Below are 27570 nucleotides of genomic sequence, written 5' to 3'. Positions count from 1 at the left end.
TACAGGATCCTAAATTTAAAAGATGCCTTTTTTTTTTTCTTTGTACATCCCATTGGACTTCGGGTCCCTTGAGCCGTTTGCTTTCAAAGGAGATGACCTAGAGACCCACAAAAATAGCAATATTGCTAGAAAGTACTCCCACAGGAATTTTTTTTTAAAAAAACCGTTTTTTAGAAAAACTCTATACAATGACTTTTTAAAAAAAATTAGGTGCGTAAGGGGAGGGGCGCGGAAAGAAGGGAGCGAGGCTAGGCGGAAAGTGCTTTTACCAGCTATAGATCTGCCGCAGTCCGGCTGTAGCAGAATGGGGGCGGGGAACGAACAACTTGTCTAAGTTGATACAGCAGGAGTGGAAGCTGTTTTATTGGACAACAGAGCTATTTATACATTCCACACAGCTTATCTTAATTAGCATAAACTAGATACATCAGTCAACCAATAAGGAATCTCCACACTTAATGGCTCACTTTTGTTACTTCTCAAACCACTCCCTCTGGCATTTTGCCAGGCACCATCCAGACTTGTTTATGAACTCTAACATTCCTCTGGCAAAATACCAGATGTTATTTTGACTTGTTTACAGTGCTGAACCCAGCACGCTCGCTGGGGAGGGGGGGGGGGACAAGCCAGCTGTCTACCTATGGTCACTCATAGATGCCGGTGAGCGATGGGGTGGTCGTCCCCAGCAGACCTGGCCTAGAGGGCAAAAGAGCTATCCGACCCAGCATTGCTGGAGTTCCTGATATGCTGGCTCTCCAAGAAGCTGCTCAGATATGAAGCCTCAACAAATGAATTGAGCTAGGAAGAGCCTAGCCTGTCCCATCATCAGGCAGCTAGGACAACTCATCAAAATAAGAAGCAAGAAGAAATGGAGCGTCAGTAGCTCATAATTAAAACATAAATAAATAAATAAATAAATTTCCTTAACACTATATATCTTTTAAAACAGGGTGATGGGTAGTTAGTGGGGAAGAAGAGTGTTTCTGCCTCTGCCTAAATTGACTGTGATTCTGCTAATCCCCTTGGCAGGATTGTTTTACTTGGCCTCTGTCAGAGAAAACTTCCCACGGGGCTGTGCTAGTATGGCTAGCCTTTACAGTCAGTCTGCCCTTGTGATGACCATACCAGTATATGTGTTCTTCCATCTTTGGACTTGGATGGGTGTTAAATTCTTTAAGTGTAACCAATGCAACCACAGCGGGGATAGTAAATATATTAATGATCGGTCTTGGGTATCTATCTCTAAAAGCTCAACTAGATGCAAATATTTAGAGACCCATTTAGTTTGCAGGAAAGTTGTTTTGCCTTGTTTCTCTTGGGCTTGACTGGGAGGTTTAAGCTGCGAAAGCTTCTTTGATTTACAATTTACTTTTGTTAGCCTTTTGTTTTTTGGAGATTCTGACTTATAACTGTGGTACCAGAATAAACATTTCAGCAACATGTCTTGATGGAGATTAACATCCCTAATTATCTGAAGACTGTTTCTTAGCTCATTTATATAAAAATTTAGTCATTTGGAATTTTGTTTGTTAAACTCAAAGGTCAGTAGTGAAAGCTCCATTAGGGACGACTCAGTCCCAAAGGAGCTTTGGAACAGTAGTTGTAGAGAACCACATTTGAACTATTATGAAGAAAATTGCATAATAAAATGGAAATTTCATTACTTAAAACATTTTGAGTTCATAAAATTATCTTAACATCTTTGGCATTAATAATAAAATAAGAAGTAGACAGATTCCCACTAAAAAAGAGGGGTTTTGGTCTGGTTTTTTGTTTGTTTTGATTTTGGTAACAAAAGTATGGTAGAAAAGGAGGGAAACTGAAAATGCTTTAAATTTAAAAATGTATGCTATACTTACAGAGTCACCTAAAATCTGAAATAGAGTCATTTTCCCAGGAAACTGGGTACCTTTGAAAGGTAAGTCTAGGGATGAGAAAACTTGCATATAGCTGATTGTGTCCTAATGAGCTCAGAGTATTTAGGGGCAATCACAGGTTGCCACTTAGCTCTGACAAAAGTGCGGTTAATCAAACCCACCAGGGGCTGCAAATATTGACAAGGCTATAGTATATTGTGAGTGGCTGACTATCAAAGAAACCATGTGGTCACCCTGGACCCTGTCTTGCAAAGAGAGAGTGGTTCAAAGATCCTCTGGATGATGGACACTATGGTCACCATCCAAAATCTGATTTTTCTCATCAATATAGATGTAACTCAAGAAAACAAAAGTTATCAATATGAGTGTCTCTGCGTTGGATCAGAAATAAAACTAGACTCCTCTAGAGTGTGAAACTAGAATTAGAACACAGCATTTTCTGCTCCATAATGGGATCCAAGAGCATTGTGGGAAAACTGAGAGGTGGCAAGCTGAGAGGTGGCAGGTGAGAGAATGTGCTTGCAAAGAGACACAAAGTACGAGGTTCCTGAAATAAAAGCCACCACTAATAAGAAAGATTTGGCCAGACACCAGGATAGGACTTGACAAATATTCTTTGTGGATAGAAGAAAGCAGTAGTTTCACGCTGAGCCAGATTTCTAGGAGGCATGTGAATATTCTAGAATGGAGAAAACTGTGTGTTACTACTAAAACAGCTTTATTATCAGAGCATGAGCGATTTGCAATGGAATATTGCTCCAAAAAAATTACAGTGGGAGAAACAGACCTTTCTCTACCAAATAGGGTTAGTTGGCATTTTAGATTTCACAATATGCAAGAAGATGCCCCGAAAATCAAAAGCAAGAACAATCAGTGCTACCATTAGGGTGGCCAAAGAAGCGGATTGGAGACATGGGTCTGCTGGTAATGGAGTCAGGCAGAGTTGATACAAGAAATCAAGTCCCAGGAATCTAGAAGGAAGGAAGGATGATACCAATGGCAGTAGGACAGACAACTGCCCAACAGGCATTGGAAATTAAGAGCTGCCCTGAGAGTGGTTGCAACAGCATGTTAAGGGCTCAAGGGTCTAAACAATACCTAGAGCCATGCACAAGGTAAACAGCATTTAAGAAAGCAGAATGTGTTTGAACAGGGGCAGAGCAGAGGCCTGCTGAAGGCAGCACATGCTACAAAAGGTAAGTGAAGGGCTGAGTTCTAGGAGGATGGAAAATAATGACCACTTCCAGAGGTACCTCTGTCACTCCTCCACAGGGTTCTACCTCTGCAGCCCCTGAACCTGCCCTAACCCTGCCTGGATATGCTAAGCAGCTCTTTCCCAATGTCTGGGCAGTCCTGTTGAGATGAAGAGAAAAGAGAAGTGGATGCAGTAGGTCTTGGCTCTTGAAATAGGCAGATGCAAGTTGCTTTTGCAATCCTTGTAGCTCATTGTGCAACACATGCATTTCTGGACCTCAAATTCCTGGACATCTATAAAATATAGACACCGGTGATGCTACTTAACTCCCAGGGTTGCAGGGAAGGTATGGATGGGGTCACAGACTGAGAGTGCTTTGTAAGATAGACGTGCACAGTGCTATATCAGGTCTCCAGAGTGCAGGCAGGGGTGAGAGTGAGTGAGTGAGTCAACAAGGAAGAAAACTCTTCCACTTCTCAAAGGGCGTTCTCAGAAAACCAGGGCTGTGTTGCTCAGGTGACAGAGAAGGCATAAAGAGTGAGTGCCTGCCAAACCAAGCTCATTTGCCTGGAGCTCCTGGGACCTTAGAGGAAGAAATCTGTGAGTGTCTCTGCCCCTGCCTCTTATTTTATTTCCCCCATATCCTGTGAATATCCCCCCTGCCTATCTGAGCAGTTTACTGGTGTTGAGGAAGGGGGATTCTGGTTTCCAATTCTTGGTTCTGGTCTAGGAGTTGTGAGTATGGGAGGTGAGGGCACAGTGGGGTAAGAAGGTTCTCTTTGCCCCTCATTCAGCTTGCTGGGCTCAGTGGGAGATTTGCTTTCTGAGCTGTGGTAGAGAAGATGAGTGAACTGTGATACCCCCTGAGACCTCAGGTGCCAGGTACAGAAGCTTCCGGAGGGAAATCCAATTCTAGCTTTGGTCTGGGTTCCTTCTCTCTCCCTGATTTGTTCAAAAAGAAAAATGGTGGAGGAGAAACAGACTAGGCATTCTGAGGCCTGGGTTTTAAACCCAACTTGGTACCATTTCCCTATGGATTTTGGCCAAACCTGCTTCTCTCACAGCCTCAAGTCTTTAAAGAATACACTTACTGGATTCAGTTTCTGATTTTCCAACCAATGTTCTGAAGAGTCACTTTTTCAATAAACTCTTACGCTGAAAGCATGGCATAAACTGAGCACTGCGGGGATTCTAGGGACTGTGGCTCTGCCCATTCCATCTGCTGCGAGTGAGTCTACATTGCCTCCTGAATCTCTTGTCTGAAAATCTGTATGTCTGCCCTCTGCAAGACCCCTTAATGCTGGTGGTGCCTTCTGGGGTATCTTGAGCTTTGTGGGCAGACTGCCTGTTGTCTTTTATAATCTCCCAGAATCAGCCATAGGGCCCTGGATTGAGTGCCAGAGGACAATACCCTGTGCTCAGGACTGAACTTTGGCAAAACAGGGACAAAGAAGCACTGGCCTGCGGGCTCACCCTGGTGTTTCTAGAGAATTACAGGGCACTTGAGGAAGTTATGACTTCAAAAGTGAAAGGGGCCAATGGAAAATAAGAGTCACAGCTCAGAATCACTAGCAGTTGTTGAAAGAGGCACCTCTCTGGCCAGGAAGCCCCTGTCCTGCCACCACTCCAGTCTTCCTAGAGAGCCCATCATCTTTGCACAGTGTACTCTGGCTTTGTTCCCAGCTTCTGTGACTCCCACTGGTTCTTTCCATTCTCATAGCAGTTTCTTTCTTTGAGAGGAAAGATACTGATTTGGTTTGGATCTTAAATGTCCCCCAAAGGCCCTTGAGTTGAAGCCTGCTGTGCTATCAGGAGGTGGCAGCTCCTTTGGGAGGTGGCGCCTGGTGGAAGGAAGTTAGGTCTTTGGGATCGTGCCCTTGAAGGGGATTTTGTGACCCTGGCCCCTCCACTCTCATCTTCCTGGCTCGAATGAAATGGACAGGACTTCTCTGCCATTTGATCCCATCATTATGTATTATTGTGTCACCCCAGACCCAGGGTAATAGGGCCAGATGACCATGGAATGAAATCTCTTAACCATGAGGAAAAATAAACCGTTCTTTCATTTAAGTGTTTTATCTGAGATGCTTGTCATAGTGATGGAAAATTAACACACATGCCCAATGTAGGGAGTAACCAAGGTCCTGCACACCCATCCTGCCCCCGATCTCAATTCCGAAGCCCCTCTCAGATGGATTCTCTATTGGATAGTTTCTCTTGCTATTCCCTAAAACTAGCCTTTCACCTGACTGAGCCCATTTGGGATGTACTCTTCCTCCAACCACACTTCCTGGACAGACATCTAGATGTCTTTGGGTCACTCCAGCTGCTAACTTAGTGTCTTTGAAATCTTTTACCTGAGTTTCCTCTGGTACTTTCTTCATGGAGTCAGTGCCTGGTCCAGGAATGACAAATCACCCAATTAACATGCAGCCCATTCCCTGCCCAAGCTCAGGACAGACATGACAAAGCCTTCAGGATTTAGACTTATTTTCAGACTATTGTGGTAGGCAGCCAGTGCTGATCCACCAAGACAGCAAGTGAGAGGAAGCAGATTTGTCTTATTTGAGTTGATCCGACTGCCTGATCCAGGGAGGGGAAGGGTCCTACCCAGAGGCACTCAAAAGAATCCTTTCCAATGTACATGTGTCCTTAGAGAGGAACACCAAACCACAGCCACTGTTCTCATGGGGCACCTGAGAATAGATGAACACTGCTGTCAACCTATGACACAGTTCCAGTGGGGTAACTCAGGCCTTCCAAAGTCAGAATAAAAGTCTACTTCCCTGAACTGCTTTTGGAGTCTTGCTTCTCTAAGCCCACAGCAGGGAGCCGGGGACAGGGACTTCTCTTGACCTCCAGGACCTGGGCCAAGCCTTATCCCATGTCCTGGAACTGACAGCATATCCTTTCTCTTTCTGTTCCTTTCCCCAGGCCATGATGCTCCTCCTTCTTTCCATGCTGGTCCTGCTTGTTCAGCCCTTGAGTTACCTGGCACTAGAAGGGACGACCTACATGCAGAGACAAATGGCCAGCACCTGTACCTTGGTCTTCTGCAGCCCCACGGAGAATGGCCTGCCTGGTCGCGATGGAAGGGATGGGAGAGACGGGCCCCGGGGCGAGAAGGGGGATCCAGGTAGAGCTGGGACTGGTGATTTATCTGGGTGGGGAAGGCTGAGCCTTGGAATGATAACAAACCTGCAAGTCTGGATATTTGCAATGGAAGACTTGGAGATGGGCTTCTCCCACCCTCCACCATGGAGGTGGGTTTCCACCAATGTTTGTTCTATCTAAAACAGTGTTTTACCAATTGGCAAATGTCCTCTGTCCCACGCCCCCAAGTGCTTCCCACATCTCCCAAATGACCTGACTCTTCCCCTAGGACTCCTGGATTTCCTTTACCCATAAAATGAATACAGAGTGGGTAAATTATTGATATTTAGGGGAGCCCTAGGACCCTGTTCCAGGAGGTAGCAATAGTTCACTTTGGTTAAATGATACCTACCCAGGGTATTAAATACTTTTAATGTTTATTTAAACTATACTGTATGAAAGGTGACAAAAGATGAGGTTTCATGGCCCCATATAAAGATCTAATCAAATGGATTTGTCTTAAAACATTACAAGCAGAGAGCAGAAGCTCATATTTCTTCGTTGAGTCCTGTGCTTGGGTATTCACTTAACCCTTCCATAGCCTTACAAGGAACATGCTAATTTCTCCTAACAGGTAAGACAACTGAATCAGAGAGGGTAAATAAAACCATTCTAGAGGGTTAAAAGGACATGGGCTTCTCATCAGACACATCTGAACTAGACTAGTAGCTCCAGGTCTGGGACTCCCTGGGACAAGCCACTTAGTGTCACTTAGAGTCTTAGTTTACTTATATGAAAAAGGGAATAGTGTTTGCTGCCCAGTGACAAATAATTGAGCCAAACTTTTTACTATCATTATTTTTTGAGTCTTTAGGATGAAGTTGCATTTTCCTGCTATACTAATTGGGTAAATTCTCTTGAGGTTACCAAAGGTACTAAGAAATAGGAAATGGTCCCTGAAATACTGTCCCTGCCCTGGGGAAGGCTCTGGATCTTATTGGCAATAAGGAAACATTCAACAAACTAGCAACATGAGCCAAGGGATCACGTGGTCCTAGGCCACAGCTTTGAGTATATTTCTGGAGTTTGCATTTTGGTTAGGGAGAAAGGAAAAGAGTGACACTTAAGTCAGAAAGACTAATATCCCTAGGCTTTGTAGGGTGAGGGGCAAGTGAGTACCAGCTTATCTTTTAGAGATAGAAAGTGGCTCCCAGTGTGAATGGGCTGGGGCATGGAGAGGGCTGACCAGGGGTGAATTTGGAGGAGGAACCAACTCACTGTACAGCTTTCTCTCAGGGAGTCTCAATTCTCTCTGGCTCCTGTGGGACATTTCCTAGTAGTCCTTGAGCTTGCCACATGGACTATGACTGAGACCTTCCTTTCCTCTTCATGTGCCTTGCCCCCTGCACAACCAAATGTGACTTTAGTCAGTTCTTAGAGAATAGCACACAGTAGATGGAGACAGAGGCTCACTCTGGCTCCTCCATTCTACTCACTCAAGTTATTTGACCACATGGGTCTGTGAATGTCATGGGGAGTCCGAAGTACCCTCAGATGCTGTTCCATAGGTCTGTGTGGGGCCAAAGTCCGTACTGTGATATTCTGCTCTGCAAATTTTGAAGCATGTGGTCCCCAGAACTTCCTGAAAAGGACAACTGGTACCTGAGAGACGCTTGACCAGAGTAGAAGGTAGAGTTGTTGTCCTGGAGTGATTAGCACAGGGGCCTCAGATGCATTATAGAGAGCAAGAAAGACAAGACTTTGCCTGTGGGGGATGATTTCCTGTGCCTCAGCACCTCCCACACTCCTGCCCAGAAAGATTCAGGGAGAGTCTCTCCAGGGACACTCAACTTCCTCAGAGTAACCTCCCCCTTGCAGCATCCTGCAGGCCCTACATGACCTTCTCATCCCTGCTTGCTTCTCTGGACTCAATGGCTTCTATTCTCACATCCACTGGCTCCAAGCACACGGGCTTTTTGCTGATCCCTAACCACACTCGGGCCCCTCTCTCCTCAGTTTCCTGTAGTTCGCTCTTCTCACTCTTCTCATGGATGTCCCTATGGCTCCTTCAAGGCCTTACACCTAATCCACATTCCCAGCAAGGAGGTCCTAAACACTCTGCTTAAAACAGATACCTGAACGACCAGCTTTATTTTGTTTCTGTGGCACTTATTACAATCTAATAAGCCATAGGTTGTACATTTTAATTTTTGATTGTCTGTTTCTATTCAGTAGATTCAAAAGTCCATGAGGAAGAGATTTTTTTTGGGGGGGGAGGTGGGATCTGTTTTGTTCACTACCATATTCCCAACATTTAGGACAGTGAACTTCAATAAATATTATTGAATTAGTAAATGAGTATAAAATGGAAGGGTAGGAGGAATTTTAGCATTGCCAAGATTGACCAAATTGTTAGATCACGAAGCTCCACTTTATGTGGCACCAGGGCACAGAGCTAGGACTTTGGGGACCCTAATGCAAATTTAGTGCTTTAGAGGCATGGGTACTATTGTTGAGAAAGGTGCCCCTCCTCCACCTCAATGCTCTGTGGCCCCTGTATACCAAGAACAGGTGGCCTCTAACACTCCATTCTAGAGATGACTTGCTTTCTTTAGCCCAATGTACCTGCTACCAGCCTGGGTATGGTGGAGTTTAAGAGAAGCTGAGCCCGAGCTTGGGACATCTGTGTCCTCAGCCCAGTTCTCTGTGAAAGTGGGATATGGATCTGTCTTGTAACCTTCTATGCTTCCATTTCATTCCTTGAAAGGATAGTAATCAATAGCTGGAACAGAACCCAGCACAGAATCTTCCATTCATCTGGCAAATTCAGTCACCCTTATCCCAACCACACTCCTGACCCCAGAGGGCCTGGATTTTCCTGCCACAGGAGCATATCTTCCAAGACTAAAATGTCACATCTCTTCTCTCTAAACTGATTTTAAGAAGATAGGCTCTCTAAACCCTTCCCACTCTTCAAGTCTCATTTTCTCCTCTAGAAAGATAGCTCCAAGGATGTGTGTAGGTGCTGGGGCAGGACACTGGGATGAGACGAGAGGCATCTCATGCACTGTATTCCTCATCTGTTGTCCTGTCTCACAGTTCATTATAAATTTTATATCAGGGCCTGAGATTAATATTTGCATTTGGTCCAGTGGGAATTATAAAGTAGATGTGCATGGTTGAGTTCTTTTTCATTTTTATTAAAATGCATTAATTGTATATATTGTTGGGGTTCCGTGTGGTATTTCCACACATGCATGCAGCATGTGCAGCTCAAATTCAGCTTCCCTTTATTTACTCTCTCCCTATCCCACCCCCACATTTCTCAATCTCTATTAATCACTTGTCTAGGTTCAGGTTTATGGTTTTTAATTTCCGCATATGAAAGAGAATATGAAGGACTTGTGTTTTCTGTTTGGCTTATTTCACTTAACATCATGTCCTCCAGTTCCATCCATTTTGTTGTGAATGACAGGATTCCATTCTTCATTACAGCTGAATAACATTGCATTGTGTCTGTGTACCAAATTCTCTTTAACCATTTATCTGTTGCACACCTAGGTTGATTGCATATCTCAGCTATTGTGAAGAGTGTCACAATAGGCCAGGATGCAGGCATCATCCCTTTGGTGTGCTGGCTTCATTTCCTTTGGATAAGTACCCAGGAGTGGGAGAGCTGGATCATAGGGTAGATTGATTTTTAGTTTACTGAGGAACCTTCTTCTCCAGAAGGGACATACTAAGTTATATCGCCACAAATGGTGTATGAGTTCTTTTTTCCTCTACATTTATGCCAGCATTTATTACTTTTGTTTTTGTTGGGTTTTTCTTTTTTTTTCTTTTTTTTATTGTTGGTTGTTCAAAACATTACATAGTTCTTGATATATCATATTTCACACTTTGATTCAAGTGGGTTATGAACTCCCATTTTTACCCCATATATAGATTGCAGAATCACATCAGTTACACTTCCATTGATTTACATATTGCCATACTAGTGTCTGTTGTATTCTGCTGCCTTTCCTATCCTCTACTATCCCCCCAGAGAGAGAGATGGGTTTTGCTTTTTTTATAATACTGAATCTAACTTGGATGAGATGGTATCTCATTGTAGTTTTCGACTTGCATTTCCCAATGCCTAAAGATATTAAGCATTTTGTTCCCTATATTGTGTGGCCATCTTTTCTTTTGAGCAGTATCTATTTAGATCATTTGCCCAGTTTTAATTGGATTACTTATTTGGGGTTGTTAAGTTTTTTGAGTTACTTAAATATTTTTGAGTTACTAAATATTTTGAGTTACTTAAATGTTTTTTGAGTTACTTAAATAGTTAGCAAAAATTCTCTCCCATTCTTCTGCTTGCCTCATTACTCCATTCATTGTTGCCTTTGCTATGCAGACCATTTTTAGTTTATGTAAGCACACAGGTCAAATTTTGCTTTTGTTTTCTATGTTTTGGGGGTTCCATATGAACAAATAAATGAGTAAGTGCACAAATAACTGAACAAATTATCCTCTATTTAGTATCATTTCTGATATAAATGTTGATCCCCCAACACACACACACACATATACATATGTATCACATGCATATATATATATCACAAATATACGTGTGTGTGTGTGTGTGTGTGTGTGTGTGTATGAGTGTGATCATAGGCAAATGCTGACAGGTTGCCTTATGTTGATACTGAGACCTTAGGGCAGGAGAAGAAGCACTTAGCTTGAATTCACCTCTGACAAGTCTGTTTCTTCATAATGGGAATGTTAAGGTCCGTTTCCTGGATCACCACTGGACTACTGTGTGTGACCATGAAATGTCCATGCTTTGCAAAACCCTGAAGGAATGCCAGAGATTTAACCCTCCTGGGCCTAGGGCTAACTTTATACTCATTTCTTTTGCTGCTGTAGGTTTGCCAGGAGCTATAGGGCAAAGGGGGCTCCCTGGACCAACTGGCCCAACTGGACCAAAAGGGGACAATGGCTCTGCTGGAGAACCTGGACCCAAAGGAGATTCTGGGCCAAGTGGTAAGCAACTAGACATGGAATTCAGGCATCTTAAAAAAGGTGATTTTGCCAATAGGCTATACCAGTATTCATGCACAGATCCCAGACCAGGTAGAAGGTTGTTCTGAAGGTGGCATTGGCTTATTTCAGACTGGGCCTACTGTGGGGTTCCTCTTTGTCCTCTACTATTACTGTCACTTTATGCACTCCTTCTGTCAAGAGGATTTAGTGTCACTGACAGGATTGGTCCTTTTCTCCAGGACCCCCAGGACTTCGAGGTGTGCCTGGTCCAGCTGGAAAAGAAGGTCCTTCAGGGAAGCAGGGGAACATAGGACCACAAGGCAAACCAGGTCCAAAAGGAGAGGTGGGGCCCAAAGGTAGGTGAATGTGATATGGCCCGAATGGGAGGGAGAAGGGAGAAATGATGATGGCGGACCATGATGTGACTTGAGGCATAACATGCCAGGAAGAGCCCAGACCGTGAATACCATGAAGGCCTCACCATGCACATCTTTCCTCACCTTCCCCATATTAACAAAAATTTCCTCTTACCCTCCACAGAAGAGCCCAGGTAACAGGAGCAGTCTTCCCAGTTCTCTTTCAGAACCTGGAGTTGTGGGTAAAAAGCTCTACTACTGAGGATATACATGCTGAACACACTCTCAGAAGCATTTGTCCCTGTTTGTTCCTTCCTCAGGAGAAGTAGGTGCCCCAGGCCCGCAGGGCTCTGCAGGAACCAGAGGCTCCACAGGCGCTAAAGGAGAGAAAGGTGCCCCTGGTGAGCATGGAGCTCCTGGAAATGCTGGGGCAGCAGGTGAGTGATGGAAAGATCTGGGCTGGATCCAATTATGTGGTGTCCATTTGGAGTTGGAAGTGGCAACCATGAAGTCTGGGCGGGTGTTGTTGAGAGTCTGTATCCAAGGAAGGTGCACTTTTCATCTCCGGGAACTGACCGTATATAAGGAGAGTGCAGTGCTAAGCCTTGAGATGGTTCTGTATCCACAGAAGGTTAGTTGTTGGTAACAGGGGCAGTTGTACACAGAGAAGGTTGAATGTTGTGTGATGGGAATAGTTGTGCACAGAGAGGGCACACGACTGGGTTCTGGGAAGAGCGTGTATGCCGGGAGAGTGTGTAGCTGGGAAATGAGGGCAAGTCATGTACTGAAAAGGTGAAAATGCTATAAATAGAGTCCATAGCTCACCCAGCCCTTCTCGGATTCCAGGGCCTGCTGGAGCTGTGGGTCCACAGGGAACCCCAGGAGCCAGGGGCCCTCCTGGACTGAAGGGGGACAGAGGTGCTCCTGGAGACAGAGGAGAAAAGGGTGAAAGTGGGGTATCAGGTAAGGCAGCAGCTCCTGACTCTGGAACCCCCACCAGGGCATGGGACGGAAAAGTGTAGCCTTCTTCTGCTCAGGTTGGCCTCTTCCCTGGGATGACAGCCCCATATTTACAGGTGGTAGGTGCAACTAGGGAAAGGCTGGCAGGCAGAATTAGGTCTTAGCTATCTAATATATGTGGGAAGGTTGACCTGAGCAGTCTCTCCACCAGACCACTGGGAAAATGACAGCTGTCTTTCCCATTCACCAGATAGCTTTGAGCATTAAATAATCCAATGGATGGAAATTATATAAGGAATGTATTCCCACTCACCCCACCCTCAAAAAATGGATATGTGATTAAATTCCCATAAGAAAGCCTCATACAGCAGGGTCCAGTTGGGTCAGCAGGTGTCGGCTGCTAGGCATCCGTCACCTCCATCCTCAATATGTAGCTACAACTCTGTACCCTTCCATGAGGCCTGGGCTCTGAGCTCTTCCTAGGATGTGCTGGACAAGTCTTCACATGGCCCTTTTTCTCCCCTGCAGACATCACTGCCATGAGGCAGCAGGTGAAGGACTTACAGGGACAGCTACAGCACCTTCAGACTGTCTTCTCTCAGTATAAGAAAGGTGAGTTTCTGGATTTGAACCTCAGCCTCATACCAATGTTGGGCCCCATACTTGTTCTGGGCCTGGGTTTAGGGTTGAGGTGGGGCTGACACTGAGCCTTACCCAGTGACGGACTATGTCTAAGGCTGGGCTTGGGACTGGGGATAAAGCTGGGGCTGGGGAGGGAAGCCATGTGTTCCACAACCTAGAAGTCGATCCAAGGAACAAGGAGGAGGATTTAGTAGTCTATATCACCAGTTCACTGAGCTGGCAGATGCATATTTGAAACCACCAGGCTCCAGAGCACCCTTCAACCTCAGTGCCATCCATGCCCCAAGGCAGATGTCTCAAGTGCAGGGCAATTCAATCGACCTTCCTTCCTGTCTGACTGAGTTAGTCCCTGTGACAAACACATTGCATTACTTACCTCTGTGAAGCCAGGTGTGGGAATGCTCAGAGATGTTGCTGCACAGTCCAAGGCAGCACAGAATGCAGTTGCTGTCCTGAGGGTTGGGGCTGGATTACACTCTGGAGGTACAAGGCAGGTGAGGGACTGACTTTGATGACTGCTCATTGAGAATCTTTCCTTACTCATGCTCCTGGGTCAAGCAGGGGGCAGGCTGCCTTGGGGTTCCAGCCAATGCTGGGCTCTACCTGCAATCCCTGATGTGTATAGAGCAGATTCCACCTTAACTGTGCAATCCTATGGTGTCAAAGCCCCCCAAGAGCTCACACCTGAGAGCTCTGTGCCTTTTAGAATCTCTACCTCAGTTCCCAGCTGCCCCTTCCTCCTCTGTCCTCTGTGACTTCAGTTTTGAGTCCACACCCTTTAGTTAAATCTCACTGAGTTAGAAAAAGAAGTTTTCTGAATAAGTAGAGCATAAAGGGTTTTGTTTGGGTAAGACATGGAGTTGGCTCCTAAGCACCCAGGCTGAGATGAGAGTTTTAAGCATTTGTACTTTTCCTTCTCTCCATAAACATACTTATACGTGTACTCATTTGCTCATAATCACACTGATGAAAACATAAAGAACGTGTGCACATGCACCTGCCACCTATGTGTATACTTAAATATCATCATTCATTCCACATCCATCTACATACACAAGCTCATATGCACAACCAACTGGCTGGACCTAACACATGTCCACATACTTTTGGATGAACTCATGGGCATATTCGTGTAGCACATGCATACTGCCCTGGGACCATGGACATTACACTCAGTAATGGCACATAATCTTACACTGACCTTGTTCAGGGCTGCTCTGGGTGCCATCCTGAGTCTGTAGACAATCTTCCCTGCAAGACCTTGTTAAAAATTCCCAGAGGAAAACAGTGATCCAGGATGCAGCCTGGATTCTGACCATCCCAACAATTCCAAAGATGCAGCCCATTCTGGAGCCCAGTGTCCTTTGCCAGATTTCCACACATGGGTCCAGAAGCCACAGGGATAAGAATATAAAAAAAGATACTCGACATGTTACACAGATGGTACTTTTCTGAAGTGACCCCTCACTTTAGAGGAGAAGAAATGCAAATTCTGAAAGGGAAAGTGACTTTGTCTTGTCCCCAAGACAGTCATTGCCAGGTTGGGTCTTAAGGTCAGATATGATTTCTTTCCAAGCCTCTCTCCAGCATTAATTTTACAAAAGTCCTCCTCTCACATGCCCTTGTCCCCTTCCCCAGCACCTGACAGGCTGGGGCATCTTCCACTGAGAAGCCAACATGGGATTGACCAAGGGCAGAGATCAGTGCATTTAGCTGTCAGATGTCCCACCCTATCCTGTACTGTCCCCTTATCCCTCACACAACTCAAACAATCCAACATAACAACAGTGGTGACAATGGGCTCACGGCATTGTTTTCTGTACTCTCAGAAATGGACTCAGATTACACAGTAATCGTTTCCCAGATCAAGTTGTCCAGTTCTCCATAGTAATTAAAAATCAATGCCAGCACACAACCGAAAGGGCAGAGCTAAAACAGAAAGGGCAGGCCTGAGCTTTGGTGTCGGACTTCGTGAGATTTTATCCCTAAGTAGGATGGTTGCATGGCTCTTAATTGCTCTGAACTCCAGCTCTGTCATCTGTGAACGAGGGACCATGGTACCAGTTTGCAGTGTGCATTATGGGGATGGGGCTTCTCCAGAACCAAGTATCTCACTCACATTCCCTCTGGTGCCCTGAGGCCCTGCCTGGGAAGGTCTGGAAGGCTTGGGCTACAGCACAGAGATCTCAGAGCCCCTGCACTTTGGCCAGGAGTACCTCATCTCAACCTGATTTCCCTCTTCTCCCAGCTGTGCTCTTCCCGGATGGCCAAAGGGTTGGGGACAAGATCTTCAAAACAGCTGGCTTTGAAAAAACTTTTGAGGGTGCGCAGGAGGTGTGCACCCAGGCCAGCGGACAGCTGGCCTCCCCTCGCTCTGCAGCTGAGAATGAAGCTTTGCAACAGCTGGTCACAGCTCAGAACAAGTCTGCTTTCTTGAGCATGACAGACACCAAGACGGAGGGCAAGTTCATCTACCCCACTGGGGAGGCCCTGGTCTACTCCAACTGGGCCCCAGGGGAGCCCAACAACAATGGTGGGGCAGAGAACTGTGTGGAGATCTTCACCAACGGCAAGTGGAATGACAAACAGTGTGGAGAACAGGGACTTGTGATCTGCGAGTTCTGAGCCCCTGTGGCAGGGGTTGGGGAGGGAAGAGTAGCCATGCTTGGCCCAGAAGCCTGACAAGTGAGTTACAGCCCGAACTTATGTGTTGCCAATACCCTAATAAAAAGGTAACCACCTGTGACAGCCAAGGCTTCTCTCCAGGACACAGCCAGAGGTAGCGATATTGCAGATCACCTCACACACGGAAGGCCTATCCAGAAGAAAGGGACAGCCTGCTCTCCCAGTTGCAAGGGATAAAAGTCAGCCTGCAATGACAATGATGTCACTGTTACAAAGTCTAAAATCTCCTTCTCAGCTCTCCTCCTCATTGAATGATTAGCTCTCCCTCTTCTTCTTCCAAATTCTTCCTTCTCTCAGCTGACAGATCAACACCTTGCCTGTGTTGACTCTTTTTGAAGGTTGGGGGGGTGCCAGAGATTGAACTCAAGGACACTCAACCACATTCCCAGCCCCAGGAACACTCGACTGGAGCCACATCCCCAGCCCTATTTTGTATTTTATTTAGAGACAGGGTCTCACTGAGTTGCTTAGCACCTCACTGTTGCTGAGGCTGGCTTTGAACTTTTGATCCTCCTGCCTCAGCCTCCCAAGCCACTGGGACTACAGGTGTCTGCCACTGTGACTGGCTCTGTGTTTACTCTTAAATTTCTTTTTTTCAAAAATATTTTGGGTACTGAAAATTGAACCCAGGGGTACTTTATCACTGAGCTTCCTCCCAAAGCCTTTTCATTTGTTTAATGTTAGTGGTGCTGGGGAATCAAACCCAGGAGCTCTACCACTAGCTATATTCTAGCCCTTGCCTGTGTTTACTCTTGTCCTTTGCTCCTGATCAGCCTCTTGCTCATCCCTGTTGCTTTTCTCCTTGACACATGATGGAAGCATATTTGAGTCTCAGTTCTCTTCTCTCCTTACACTCACTCCATGGGTTAAGCATTCTGTGCCCATGTCTTAAATTCCATCTACAGACTATGGATCCCAGGTATATGTCCTCTTCAGGACCACTTCCAGACCACAAACTCCTCTAGCCACTGCAGGCTAGAGTCTCTGAACTGGAAGTCTCTATAGCTGACTCTGGCTTTAAGCCTAAACCCAGGAAGCTACATAGCTGGGCAGAGTGACCTGGTCCAGAAGTCTGCCTACCCTCCACCCTTCCCCATTCATTTCGTGGTCCCACACCCAGTACTCCTCCTCCCATGCTACTCAGCATCTGTCAATAGAGCTGCACCCTGACTCAGGGGAGGAATGCCAAGTGCACAACCCTAAAGCCATCTGAAATCTCAGGGAACTTTGGAGCAGAGGGTCATCGGTCATGCTCAAATTCACCCCAACACTTCTCTTGCCTGGAAGTTTCTGGTAGTTTCAGGAATTTTCTTTCCCTACTCTGTGGCAAAGATAATCTAATTAAATCTTCCCCATTTTCCAAATATGAAAACAAAGGCACAGAGAGGTGAAGGGACTTGCTCAGAGTCATGGGGGTAGAAGGATTAGAGCTCAGTCATGAACAAGGTCTTTCTGATCCCAAAGCTTATACTTTGGGCCTCTAAATATATAAACCAAAGACTCCCATATATTGGCTGATTTTATTGATACACTCTCACAAAAGTATTTATTTATTCATTTTTATTTGTTCTTTTTAGATATACATGACAGTAGAGTATATTTTGACATATTATACATATATGGAGCATAATTTATTCTAATTAAGATCCCATTCTGTGGTTAGCAGAATGAATCAGATGTAACTTTACGATGTTCAACGATGAAGGATGAAGACACCACCAGTGAAACTCCACATCATGCACAAACCACAAAAAATTATTCAAATGATACTTGTGTTCAAGAAATGGGAATGGGGGCTGGGGATAGAACTCAGTTGGTAGAGTGCTTGTCTTGTGTGCATGAAGCCTTGGGTTCTAATCCCCAGCACAACATAAAAAAAAAAAAAAATCTGCCCCTGGCACAGTCTCAGCAACACATTGAAGGCAATAAATGAAGAAAAAAAATTACAGAATTCTAAAACTAAATAAAAACGCTTAAGGAAAATAAAAGAAATGGGAATGGCACCTGGGTGAATCACAGGCCCATAATAAAAGGCCCATGAATAAACCCCTCCTCCCCCAGACATGAAATCAGATGAAATGCTCTCCTTTGTTCACAGGCACTAGGGGGGTTGCCCTTTCTGGATGGGGCCCCCAAACTCCAAACCTCTTCCCAGAACTCCTGCAGCTACACCTCATGTATAGATAGCATGTCCAAAAGCAAAAGCCACATTTTCAGACAGTTCGCAGCCGGGGCTCTGAGATAAGATCTTTCTTCTGTTATTAAAAAAAAAAAAAATCCCCAATTGCCTGCACCTTCTAAAGTACAAGTCAGTTACACAATAATTAGCAAACAATTCCCCCCTACAAAGGCCACACCTGGGCACACTGATAGCAGGAGCTTAGAAAGGCCCTTTTTATTGTAAGAGGAAACAACTGAATTTAAGACAAGAAGAAGTTTTTTTTTTTTTTAAGGAATAGTTGGCCCTGAATGGGTTAAAAAGGACTGGGGGCAGGAGGAGGGGTGCACAGGCAAAGTCTTGCCACCTCCCTGTCCTTTGCCTTTCTCTCTGTTTTTGCCTCTTGTTCCTTGCACACTGGGCTCCTCTGCTTCGTGGTTTCCCCACTGCACGAGGACAGGGATTGTGCTCAGAGACTGCTGCACAGGCATGAGACACTCTCATCTGCTTTCAGTTCAAACTTCTGTAGAAATCAGTCTGGTTGTCTCAGGTTCTCTCCCCTGGCTCAGTTGACTAAGCTTTGGGAGGTGGGATGACCTAGCACACTATGGCCACTGAAACCTATTCAAGGTCATGGTGGTCTTGGTACCTCACTGCCCACCCCAATACTCATGCCAGACCTATTTCTTGACAAGGGGGAGGAAAGAGGAGCAGAACTGTGTGGACAGAAAACTAACCCCGAGAGAAACCTTCAAATCCACGGGACCCACCAGCATGAGTGCCTGGTTTGTCTTTGAGCACAGAAGACTTGTAAGGAGGGTCATTTGGGTTCGATACGAACAATCTGATTAAGGAGGACGGAAGCAAATAGTTCAGAAGTTCAAGCTTTCCTTAAGCCCTTGAGCACAGAGGGTCTCTTGTGCTAATATACATGAGCAACTTTCAGCTCAAATCTTAAACTGTGCCTACATCCTCAACCACAGTGGCCTAGGCGGCAAGTGAAACCAGGACTATGTGCTCTTAGGCTCTCAGGAAATTTTTGTCTCTCACAATGCCAGGGGCCATCATGGGAGTGACTTGAAGCCACCCCTGTATGGAGTATGGAAGGGTGGTCTTTCCTGTAGTACATTGGGAAACCCAGTTTAGTGATATACTTGCAAGTCTCCATCTTGTTCTTAACCCTCCGGTTACCAAACCAGCCCACATCCCATAATGACCAGCCAGTGGCAAGCTCTCCGATGTCTGCTTTTCTAGGACCCTGTTTTTGTTCTGTATACCCTTGATACACAACATTGACAACTGAGTTGCTTATGGTCAGAGCATTCTCACAAGTTTAATGATTGCTTGACCATGTCAAGTTACCTATGTTTTATAAACTAGAGAAAAAAAAAACTAGGTGTCTATTAGAGAAAATAAAATGTTAATTGAGTTGTCAAATATTTTTTTCCAGGCATTGGATATAAAAATGGAAATGGCTAGTCAGACTCTCATGGATCCTATAGCCCTGAACTTCCCTAACATCACAGAGAATTAATTGGTGAAAGTGTGTTCCAGCAGTGAATGATAAGGTGCTCAGCAAACAGATTTAGAACAAATGGTTGGATATCAAGAGACCTTAACAAAGGACACAGAGGAAAGTCATCTTCTTGTGTAATCACTAAGCTACTCTATTACTATTACTGTCTGTTCTAATTATCTGTAACTATTAAGCCTTTCTGTGACTAACAGCAGGAATCTTATGGTAGGTTTCACTCTAATATTTGACTGAAAGGCCTTGGGTAGACAGGCATGAACTTGTGATGCATGTTTCTCCTGGAAAGTCAGATAAGACCAGTGCACATGTCATAATGCCCTCTCTTCTATGGCCATGCTGAGTGTGGAGGATTGATTGATGTAAAGTGATACTGCAACCAAACATTCTGGAACCCAGCCACCCCTGGGCATCAGCTGGGTCCACCTGGACTTTTTTTGCTGCTGTTGTTTTAATTAGTTATACATGATAGTAGAATAATTTCAATTCATTGTTCCACTTGGACTTTGAAATTTGAGGGTTCTTAATGGATGCATTTCAAACGGTAACATGTTTGGCCACTATTTGCTTGAGAGACTGTAGGCTCCCCAGGACTACCTGGTTGAACCATTTCTGTGCCACAGAGAGGAACTTACAGAGGCTCTGACTGTGCAAAATGGTGCGTTCTATATTTAGCAAGTAGAATGGATGTAGTGCTGAGAAAGTCCAGAGAAAGAGACCCTTAATTCCTACTTGAAAGTCTTATTTGCAGGGCTGAATAAAGTGTTTTTAAGATGTCATTAGGCCCTTTGATCTGCGGTAAGAGTACACTGACCTCACTGCCAGCCCTTTTGAGTATTTATTTTTTCATTCCCCTAATCCTTCATTTCAAGCACAAGTGGCTGGCACTTAGTCCAGGGCCCACAGGTTGGATGGCAACTTTAGGACAAGTAAATACACTCTGTTACCAGATGGACTGGTCAGGGCAGAAAGAAAAGGAGACTAAGAGATGGGTCCTGAGCAAGCCTGAGATACTTGGTCTCCAGCTAGTGAGAGCCCGAGAGAACAGAAAGGGGATGAGGATGAGAGGGGAGTGAATTTCTCTGTGAATCTAGCAACCTAGTATCCCTCTGAGTGTTCTTCTAAAAAAAAAAAAGAGTATGTGCATGTGTGCATGTGGGGGTATGTGAAAAAGAACATTAGGACAGAACACTGAAGTCTCAGGCTCCATAAGCAAATTTTATTGACAAGGAAGGCCTGCCAGAGTGCCCAAATGGTACAGTCCCTAGAGTTATTTGAATAGGGGTTTTTATATCTTTTTAACAAAGAACAAGAGTGAGCTGGAAATGGCGTTGGGTGGAGCAAGCTAGAATTGATCTTGAGCTCAGGTGGTTGCGAAATAACAGATTTTTGTAGTTAGAGACCTTGGAAAGGGTGGGAGGAGGGTATGGGAGCAGGATATCTTAAGTTTCTTTTTCTTGGCAGTTTATAAGTTTTGGTTTCAGGTTAAGATGGATTCCCAGAATCAAAACAGAGTTACTAATGTCTAGGATATTTCATTAAACGAGGCTGTGAGGACTTCATGAAATGGTTTTAAAGCTTTTAGGAAAAGAATGAATTCTACAAGAATCTGGAAAATTGGTTAAAATACATAGATTTGGCCCATCTTATGTTAAAGGGTCTTGCCTTTTTTTAAAACTAACTTGATTAAAATAAATTATGTATTACTTACATAGAAATAAATAGAATGATGGAAAAGAACAGGAAGTTTATAAATGGATCCAAGTGCATATGTCATATAGGTACGTGATAAAAACAGAACATCAAAATTATAGAAAAATAATGAGTTGTCAGTTAATAATCCTAGATTAAATGGCTAAGCATTTAATTTAATCCTAGATTAAATGGCTAAGCATTTAGAGGAAAAGTAAAATCAGATAATCTTAGTTACATATACATATAAAAATCAGAATAAAATATGAGCAATGATTTATGTACTCTTTGAGGGGAAAGAGCTATCTGAAAATGCTACCAGAGAGGGAGACCCAAAGTGATGATATTGATACATAAAAAAAATACATAAAACTTCTTGGCTGAAAAGTAAAACACAACATAAAAACACAAGAAGAAGACTTTCAATGTGTGTGACAGATAAATCAATAAGGAACTGATTTTTACATAGGAAAAATAGGATAAGAAGGAAAAGAGAAAATTCATTAAAAAAAGAAATATTAACAACTGTAGATTGAAACATGAAAAAGTACACAATCTTGGTAGTAACTAAAAAAACAAATTGAATAATAGTAAGTACCCCCAAATCCAGGGAGTAACATTAAAGCTATACTCAGAGGAAAATATATAACTTCAATTTTCATTATTAAAAAAAAAATTTTAAAAGCATGGACTAATTATAGTTGAACTAGGTGCTCATCTTTTTAAAAACAAATTTTAGAGACAAGAAAAAATAAAGAACCAAATAAGTAAATATTGAAGTGAAATTAATGAAATATCAAACCAATTAAAAGTAGAAATGGTAAAATCAAAAATCAGACTTCTTATTTTTTTAAATTTTATTTATTGATTGATTTGGGGTACCAGGGATTGAACCCAGGGGTGCTTAACTACTAAGCCACATTCCCAGCCTTTTTTTTTTTTTTGAGACACTTCCTTAGGGCCTCACTAAGTTGCTGAGGATAACTTTGAAAAATCAAACTTTTTAAAAGTCAAATTCAAAAAATATATCCTGATAAAGCTATCCAAAAAATATCCACCAGCATGTAAAGATGTTCCTCAACTTACAACAGGGTTATGTCCCAATAAACCCATTGTAAGTTAGAAATATAAATTGAAAATGCATTTAATACACTTAACCTATGCCGGGCACAGTATATTCAGCCCAGCCTACCTTGAATGTGCTCAGAGCACTTATGTCAGCCTACAGTTGGACAAAATCATCTAATGAAAAACCTATTTCATAATAAAGCATTGAATATGTTAATATTCAGAGATGGGCATTTTGTAGACCTGATAGGATACAAAACAATACTATATCTGAAAAACACTGGCAGTTAACCACTATTTCTCCTTAAGGAGTGGCTGGCTGGGAGCTGCGGTTTGCTGCTACTGCCCAGCATTTTGAAGGAGGATGGCACCCAACTTTCTAGCCCAGGAAAGATCCAACTTCAATATTGGAAGTATGGCGTCATATTGCCATAAAGTTGGAAAATTTTCAAACTATTATAAGTCGGGGACCCCCTGACTTAGTAGTAGCAATAAGAAAGGAACTATAACCATAGATACGAAAAAGATTATTCACCTTCTTCTAAGTACTGATTAGGTTTGAAAGAGGCAAGGGTGAAAGGAATTTAGCATTCATTCCCACCCCTCTTTCACCTCTTGCTCTGAAACTCTGGGTGGTTTATAACTCCCTGGCTAAGAGGAAGAAAATGGCACTTTTTCTTGGATCTGGAATTTAGCCCATGACCCTGGTACATTAATCACAAACAAACCATTCAATGGTGAGTATGGTATTAAACTATCTCCCTTGAGCTCTCGCTCTATCCCAGTCACTTTGGGCGACTTTCATCTCTGGACTCTCCAAACCCCTTTCACTTAGTGAATCTGAAATGTACCTGCCTTTTCTGATTCCTGCCTTTGGAATCCTTGGGAACCAGAATCCATCTGCACAGGAGAGATAATCACCAAGAACTGCTTCCAGACAGGGAGGTGGAAAAGGGTCAGCCCAGATGGTTAAGGAGAACCCTTGAGAAGATGTTCCCACTACGGAACAGGGTCTCATGTGCAACTCGGCACACCACATCAGTTTGTAATTTTGTGATTGCCACAGTCATAGGTTATTACAGGGACAGGAAGCTGGACATTTCAGGGGCACTGGGCAGGGTTGGACCATGAGTTATTTTCTACCCACCATCTGAAATCCCTTGGCCATGATTGTAGTGTTAAATGGCTTTCAAGGTCTTAAACCAGGCAAGGTAGGAAGTAACTAGTTAGCTGGGTCTGCCACTAACATGAGGAAGGAGAGAGGCATTATGTGTGCTAATGTTTGCCATACTTGGCTTAAGACAGCATTGCCTTGCAGGACCGGATGGACCCCAAGAAGGAATATGCCCCTGAATTTTATCAGTGAGCAAAATATTCTCTTTACGAATCTTGCTTCCACTAACTCATCTTCTAGGAAGCTCCAAAACCAGAAACAGAATTATAGCTGGTGGAATAACAATGCCATCTCCTTTGGGGACATGCAGGAGATGTCCACTATCTGTGCACAGCACCCTCTGCTGGCAGCCTGATGGGTCCAGGCACAGTCCCTAAGTGTCTTTAGTGACAGGTCCCCAGGATGAGGCCCTCTGAAATTTTGAGAGAATGTAGTGTTCTCAGAGAGAATCTGATTTAGAGAAAAGTCCAGATTCTTTACTTGCTGATGCTGAGAAAAGAAAAAAAAGAGGAAACTTCACTTCAGAGAGATACCCAGAAAGTCCACAGAGAAAGCCCAGGAGCAAGGCCACCAACCCAGTCCCCATGGTCCCAGGCAAGAGCAGAAGCAAAGTTCTATCTTGAGGAGATTCAGAAGTCATCCCTGACTGGAGAGGGTGCAGAGGGAGGAATGTGAAGGTGGCAAACAGGAATTCACATTCTAGGTTCAGAAAGGAGGCAGACATGTGGGTGAGGAGCAATGAATTCCACTAGTAACTTGGACTTCTTGAACAGTGAGGACTGTCAGGGTCCAGCATGCTGGAGACTTGTGGTCACCCAATAGGAACCTGCATCTGGATCTGGCTCTGCAAAGTAGGTGCACAATTCGAATGACTGTAGCAACCAGGACAGAAGTGGAGAGAAGGAAAGCATTCCAAGTTGCAGACAGGTGCTCATGGGATCACAGCACTTGGTCCCACATGTAAGTCTCTCTGGGTTTGCCGACTCTGCCCTCCCAGCAGAGGGCAGCATGAAACCACAGCACCTGCTGCACAGGCTTCTCTGGGGATTCCCTATAACCTGGGAAAGGAAATTGTGCCCATAGCCCTCCTCCTAAATGAGTTTTGCTGCTTAATCCTTGGATGCAGCTTGGAGCTGAGTTAAGCTCTGGAGAAAAGACTTGGGTTGCACGTTTTGGGGGAGGACTCAGATTCCTTCATTCACTTATTGGTTTAACAGTTATTAATTGAGTATGTGGTTCCCCACCCTTTTCTAGGAACTGGGATTGCAGAAATGAAAAACATAGTCTTGTAATAATCACAACAGCAGGGGCTGATGTTTGCATGGCATTATCTTGAGTCAGTGATGCCTAATTGCTTTGATTACATCAGCTCATCTACTCCTAACAGTCCTCTGAGGTGGGCACTATTATTATCCAGTTTTATCAAGAAGGGAACTAAAGCATAGAGAATATATGCAACTTGCCCAAGGTCACACAGCTGAAAAGTGATGAAGCCAGGATCTGAATCAGGATCTGAATTTAGGCAGTCAGTCTAGTTTCAGTGTCCTCACTATTTTTTTTAAGTACTGGGGATTGAAGCCAGATGTGCTTACCACTGAGCTACCTCCCTAGTCCTTTTTTTTTTTTATTTTTTATTTTGAGACTAGTTCTCACTAAGTTGCTGAGGCTTGTCTTGAATTTATAATCCTTCTGCCTCAGTCTCCCAAGTTGCTGTGGTTACAGTGTGCCCTGCAAGAGTCCTGACTCTTTTTTTAATATTTGTAGTTACACATGGACACAATATATTTATTTTGTTTATTCATTTTTATGTGGTGCTGAGGATCGAACCCAAAGCCTTACATGTGTGAGGTAAGCACTCTGCCACTGAGCCACAACCCCAGCCCAAGAGTCCTCACTCTTAATGACCTAATATTATTCAAACAAATAATCAGCCAAAATAGTCAATATCTATAACTCCTGAGAAGAAAATAAAACAGATGTTATATTGGTAACTGATGTTGGCGTTACCTTAGATTCAGTGATCACATAAGGACTCAGATGAGGGCAGCAATGATCCAAGATCTGCACAGAAGGTTATACTACTGTACAAACAATTTCTTTCAAGCCCCCAGCATCCTACAACACAGATTAGGGTCACTTATGGACCTTTAATAAATGACCAAACACAAGTACTCTGTACTAAAAGTCTCTGGAACTATCCAGATTTGGGGGGAAGGTGAGGGCTGAGACCCTAGCAATAGGATGCAGGGAATTTCAGGCATTAGGTCTGTTGATCTCCATCGAGACACTCAACAAACATTCACACATGCAGTAAGCACCTAGAAATGTGTAGGAAAAAATTAGAGTCCACAGTTGTTTTTTACTAGCAGGACACTGGTTAGTTGAGAGAGATTGTTCAGGATCTGTGTTAATTAGGTTTTTGTTGCTGTGGCCAAAATATCTGACAAGAACCACTTAAAGGAGGAAAGGTTTGTTTTGGCTTATGGTTTCAGAGGTTTAGTCCATGTTGGCCTACTCCATTGCTCTGGGACAAGGTGAGGCAGAACATCATGGCAGAAAAGCATGATAGAAGAGTGCTACTCTGTTGTTCATGGTGTCGAGGAAACAGAGAGAGAAAGAGAAAGAGTAAGGAGTCACAGGGAAGATGAACCCTTGCAGGGCATGCTCCCAGTGACCCACCTTCTCCAGTCATGCCCCAGCTACTTAGAGTTACCACCCACTTATTCTATTCAAATTAGCATGGACTGATTAGATTACAACTCTCATAATCTTGATTACTTCACCTCTGAATATTCTTGCATTAACACAGGAGCTTTGGAGGGACACATCATATCCCAACCATAATAAGGTGTGACACTCTAAATGAAACAGAACCATTTGCCTCGTGATGGGCCTACAAGGAATTGAGAAACCCTGACATCTGCTACTTGGTCACTGTTGTAGTGTGAAACTGATAAATACAATCAATAAGAGTGTAAGTTATAGGTTATATATTAGTAAAAAATATATATTATAGATATAAGATTTTGATAAGTAAGATAAAAAGTAAGAACTGTCATAGACAGGCCTAAGACTCCATTTTGCTGTCTCCTATATAAAAACTATTACAAGAGCTGTTTCTGAGAAACTGAAATGAAAGCTGTTTTCTTATTTTAAAAAAAAATTGTCTTTCTGAACTTTGTACCCCACAAATTGTACCCTACTCAGGATGCAGCAGTGGTGGTGGTGAGTACGTCCTAGGTGTGAATGCCCTTTTGGGTCTACATGACTTTGAAGTAGATTCTCACCCCGCTGACTCCCGCCCAAATTCAGGATACAACTGTCTAGCACCTGCTTGAACCCAAGACTGTGGTCAACTGAACTGCAAAGCTAATGATTTTTTTGCTTCTGTTTACCACTTGCTTGCTGGAAAATTCCAGTCCTGCCTAGAGCCCACAGGTCCCACTTATTAATGTATTAATTTCTATAATTGGCTAGCTTACATGACGATGAGCAAGACACTGAGTTGTGGTTTTTGTGCTTATATTCTCTTTGGATGGACCAGGAAGCTGCTGTCCTCCCAGAGAGCTTGAGTCTCTGCGGTGGGTGACAGTTTCTGGCCAGGTAAATAAAGCTCTCTTTTGATCTGAATTTAGACTTAGAGTGCTTTCTGGGTTGACTCCCCATAACAGTCACCCTGTGAGAGTGAAAGGCAAGCAGAAAGCCCCTATGGCGACTGTATTTCTTGGGGCAGTGATTTCCAAAACTGGCCAAACTTCCAGATCACCTGAGGACCTCACTAAGATGAATATTTCTGATATTTTAATTCACTGGGTCCAGAATGGAACTAGATCTTACAATTTTATCAAGCATTCCAGTCAATTCTGGTCTCTATGCTGAAGGGCCACATGAGGTGGCACAAACCATTCACCTGCCAGGAAAAGGCAGGTGAGACTGTGGCATGGCAGTGGCTAGCCTGAAGCATTTGTTTAGTTAGTAAAGGGCTACTTGCACCCCATTTCTTTAAAAACATGAAAATTGTGTTTGCCTGGACAAACCACCACTTCCTTCTTAGAGGCTCTGTGCCCTCCCCACATAGTGGTCACCAGGGTCAGAAGAACCCTTCCCAGAT

General features: G+C 43.9%; 2 protein-coding genes across 2 annotated transcripts; both read left to right on the top strand.

Moving 5' to 3' along the window:
• The first annotated feature begins 654 nt into the window (after positions 1-654).
• LOC101956029 (phosphatidylinositol N-acetylglucosaminyltransferase subunit Y) lies at positions 655-4453 on the top strand. The gene is made up of 3 exons (XM_005338556.1): positions 655-660; positions 966-1232; positions 4442-4453. The coding sequence occupies exons 1-3, from the start codon at positions 655-657 to the stop codon at positions 4451-4453; spliced, it is 285 nt and encodes a 94-aa protein (XP_005338613.1).
• Positions 4454-6009: 1556 nt separating this feature from the next.
• On the top strand, positions 6010-15894 carry Sftpd (surfactant protein D). Its single transcript, XM_005338543.4, has 7 exons — positions 6010-6208; positions 11077-11193; positions 11433-11549; positions 11870-11986; positions 12396-12512; positions 13038-13121; positions 15400-15894. Exons 1-7 carry the CDS (start codon positions 6010-6012, stop codon positions 15774-15776), a joined length of 1128 nt encoding a protein of 375 aa, XP_005338600.1. The 3' UTR covers positions 15777-15894.
• The last annotated feature ends 11676 nt before the right edge of the window (positions 15895-27570 follow it).

The sequence above is a fragment of the Ictidomys tridecemlineatus genome, chromosome 1 (genome assembly GCF_052094955.1).
Source record: "Ictidomys tridecemlineatus isolate mIctTri1 chromosome 1, mIctTri1.hap1, whole genome shotgun sequence".
Taxonomy (NCBI): domain Eukaryota; kingdom Metazoa; phylum Chordata; class Mammalia; order Rodentia; family Sciuridae; genus Ictidomys; species Ictidomys tridecemlineatus.
The sequence above is the reverse complement of the archived record's forward strand: the minus strand, read 5'-3'. Positions and strand labels throughout refer to the sequence as shown.